Genomic DNA, 3,734 nt, shown 5'->3' with positions numbered 1-3,734 from the left:
TCAGATAGGTAATTTATTATGTCGTTGAATCATTTTTTCGAACAAAATAAGATTATGAAACACTTAGGATTTTGTATCAATTCACAATCTCTATTTTGTCAAACATGAAAAACAGTTATATATATATATCAAGATCTATTGTGAAAGACACCACTTCTTATGAAGAAATGTGACCATGATATATCTGATCCGTGATCTTCTCTTTTTTTGTCGTTATTTTTCTCTATGATGTTGAGTAGCCTAAAAGTCACTCAGCGAGTAAGAGTGTTAAACCATTTTATTGAGCAATTGCTAAATGGATTATTTATTCATCAATCAACATTAGAAAAACATCAGAGATGATGTATTACACAAAGCTGCAGATTGCTTTTGAGAACTACCCAAATCCACCCCCTCTATAAGTCTTCTTTTCTTGTAGTTGGCCTTGAAACATGCCTGCCTTAGCTTCTTAGTCTTCTCCTCAAGCTGTAAGTCAGGCATCTGTTCCATCAGCTTCCTCTCTTTCTCTAATAGCTCCACTGCTTCCCTCATATGTGCTTCACTCTCTTCTCCTTCCTCTCTCAGTTCCTATGTGAAAAACAAACATTTTAGTTCCTAAGTTACCAACAACAGAGAGAGAGAGAGAGAGAGAGAGAGAGAGAGAGAGAGAGAGAGACCCTGAATGTTCATTATTAGGGTTTGGAGGCTCATCAACTTCCGGTGAGGCCACCTCATGATGCCCACCTCCCTGCACCTCTTCTTCAACACGGTCAAGCCTATATTGAGTTCCTTTGCAGCTTGTGTTATTGGCATGTAAAAGTAACTGGTTATGGCTTCCCTGGTCAAGTCACTGGATCCGTTAGCCTGCTGATCTCTTTCTGTTCTCTTTTCCTCACCCTTCTTCAAATCCTCACCACCTTCGCTGTTACTATTACCATACAAAACAATCTCTTTCATTATCTCATTTTTACCAGTTGCACCAGTGTCATCACAACCTCCAAAGTCTTTCCCGTATTCAGAAAGGAAATTCTCTGCAAACATGAAGACAATAATAATGGATGGATCAATAATCCATGGAAGTCAAAGAAATTAAAAGCCTTATTGATTATTACCTCCATTAGTGGGTAAACTTTTCATTGAAGGATAAGTGGGCATGGAATCAAAGAGACTCCCAGAGAAAGGAAATTCCAAGTCCCATTCCCAGTTCAGTGGAGTGTAATACCCACTCCAACAAACATGAAAAGAAACAAAGAGTAAAAAAGTTAGGTTTCTATTGTTTACATAAACTTGAATGAAGATAAGAAAATGTATATATGGATCATCTACCTTGAGTCCAGTGGTGAGAGATGAGCAGAGAAGAGATATGGGTCTTCTTCAAAAGATTCTGTTTCTTGCCCAGACCAGATTTGGAGGGATTGATTCTCCATTTTTGGATAACCTTGAGAATGAAAACTAGAGAGATAAAGAGATGGTCTTGGCGTTTTCTGAGAGTCTCTGATATCAAGGTTTAATAGCTGTTCTGGGTAGGAAATCGGAGAGGAAATAAATTTAAGGGTGATTAGAGAGTCCATTGATGAAAGAATGAAGGAACGAAGATGTCATTAATGGTGGAGAAGGAGAAGAAAGAAGTGAATTTATGGCTTGAAGATCGTGCATTAGTGCGCCGTCTCATGGTAAAACTGGCCATGCAATGGCTCAATGATGAACATGTTAAGAGTTACAAAATAATTGAGAGAGAGAGAGATCTTTGGAATTTCAATTATTGAGTCGAACGGTTTTAACCTGAAACAGACCCACCTTCCATAAACCCTCCACTAATTAAAAGTGTTAGAGAGAGAAATACGCAGTGTATATTATTGGAGTCCTCTAGCATAAAATTGAACCAAAATCAATACTCACCAGGTAAACCTCCAAGATCTACTAACTTACTTTACCGAAAAGAAGAAAAAAAAAGAGCTGCTAACTTAATCATCCCAGCTGGATTGGTAATGACCAACATCTCTTATTAACCTTGGTTCAACTCTCGCTAATAGTCGAACTGTTAGATAATTATACTCAGTGATAACAGCACCATTCCCATCGCTATTATAGAACCATACATGAGATGTCAGCTTCATCAGCTCCTCGAAGGCCAAAAATAAATCTAAGATCAGTTTAGCATTATCTCGATATTTTAGTAAGGTAAATAGAATAAAGATAAATAGGAGAATCCTGAATTAGACCAATAGAATTCAGTCTGCTATAATAAAAAAGTGCATCCGAATTGATCTTATTTTTTACTTTCAAATTCCAATTGTCTTTGTTTAGTAATAACTTAATCCTTCAATAAAATACTTGTTCTATCAATATCAATAGAAATTTCGACCCATATCTTTCGATTACGAAAAAGAATTCGATTTTAGATTAGTTCATGAATCATAATAAGAATGCTATCTCTATTACTATGGACAGGGATAGAATATGGGAAAAAAAAAAAAAAAACAACAATCTCTTATTTGTCCTTTTTTCTATTGCATGCAATTGCATTGCCTTTCTTTCGTTCCTATTCTTGGTGACTCCAAAAAATAAATAAAAAATTACTTTGTTCCTAATAGTCATCTCTTTAATCAGTGGATAAGGAGGATACTCTGAATTGGAATCATGGGAAAGTATTTATTGATCGTTTCTACCAACTTAAAGCCCAATTGGAATTCCTTTTATTTAGTCCCAACTTACACTATTTCTATTACTAATCCTTTGTGTACTTTGATGTTACTAACCACCCACAATAGTAAACACTCTATACATTTGATCTTTTGCCCCCGCTTCAAGCCCTAATGATTAATCCAATCTTTGGGTAAATAGTTTAAATCGCTTTACTTATGTTTTCTTCCACCCAAATCTTGTACATTTGGAATGAGACTCAATCTTGTTACTGTGAATTTCTAAGTTGTTTTGTTTCACTCATATAACTATCTGCTTAAGTTCATTAATTGGAATGATTAATAAAAAGATAAAGTTATCTAGTCAATACATTCAACTTCTTTAATAGCACTAGAAAGCAAAGTCAAAGTTCAAATAAAGTTCTAGTAAATCAGAAATAAAAAATAAATTTGTAAATTTAAATTAAAGTAAAAAATTTAATTAATTTAAATTAAATAAAAGTTTGTCCCAACAAATCGCACGTGAGATATTGATAACACACATAGAGTTAATGGTATGTCATAACTAATTGATTGAGCAACAATTCATAGACCACCTGAAAAAAGAATATTTATTATTTGATCCATATCCTAACATAAGAAGTCCTATAGGAGTAATACTTGAAATGGCAATCCATAAAAAAAACACCTATATTGAGATCAGCTAGAATAAGACAAAATAGCTAAAAGGAATTACAAAGTAACTTCATATAATTGATATGACCGCGATAGATGGTCCAATACTGAATAGATGAGTATCCCCTCTAGATGGAAGAATATCCTCCTTGAAAAGTAGTTTGGTTCCATCTGCTAAGCTTGAAGAATTCCCAAAACCGGCGTATTGAGGTTCAATGCGTTGTTGTATCCCGGCGGATATTTCTCTTTCTAACCACTCAATAACCAATACTCCTATAGTGATTCTTGATACAGGAGAAAAAATAGAGACAAGCAGCCATATGGGCTCATAGGCCTCTTTTAAGGATTCCAGTCTAGAAAAAAAAAAATGACAGCTTGTGTTTCTGTCGTATCAATTATCATTTGAACAATCAACTTCTCCCATAATAATATCTATAT

The 3,734-nt window shown here is 34.7% G+C and overlaps 1 protein-coding gene across 1 annotated transcript; it reads right to left on the bottom strand.

Annotated features, from left to right (window-relative positions):
* Positions 1-321: 321 nt before the first annotated feature.
* Positions 322-1,406, bottom strand: LOC149004813 (uncharacterized). Its single transcript, XM_089135722.1, has 4 exons — positions 1,306-1,406; positions 1,092-1,204; positions 724-1,010; positions 322-567 (listed from the first exon to the last, which is right to left on the bottom strand). Exons 1-4 carry the CDS (start codon positions 1,404-1,406, stop codon positions 322-324), a joined length of 747 nt encoding a protein of 248 aa, XP_088991848.1.
* Positions 1,407-3,734: the final 2,328 nt, after the last annotated feature.

This window comes from Hakea prostrata, chromosome 9 (assembly GCF_041222555.1).
Source record: "Hakea prostrata isolate BN-2017 chromosome 9, UWA_Hpros_2, whole genome shotgun sequence".
NCBI classification, from domain to species: Eukaryota; Viridiplantae; Streptophyta; class Magnoliopsida; order Proteales; family Proteaceae; genus Hakea; species Hakea prostrata.
Note: the sequence above shows the minus strand (reverse complement) of the source record. Positions and strands in the feature narration are given on the sequence as shown.

Coding starts and splice junctions, on each gene's coding strand:
- LOC149004813 (XM_089135722.1), bottom strand. CDS start 1,406: ATGGAGAATCAATCCCTCCAAATCTGGTCTGGGCAAGAAACAGAATCT. Junction 1,205..1,305: donor CTCTCACCACTGGACTCAAG/GTAGATGATCCA, acceptor TGTTTGTTGGAG/TGGGTATTACACTCCACTGA. Junction 568..723: donor TGAAGAAGAGGTGCAGGGAG/GTGGGCATCATG, acceptor TTTTTCACATAG/GAACTGAGAGAGGAAGGAGA.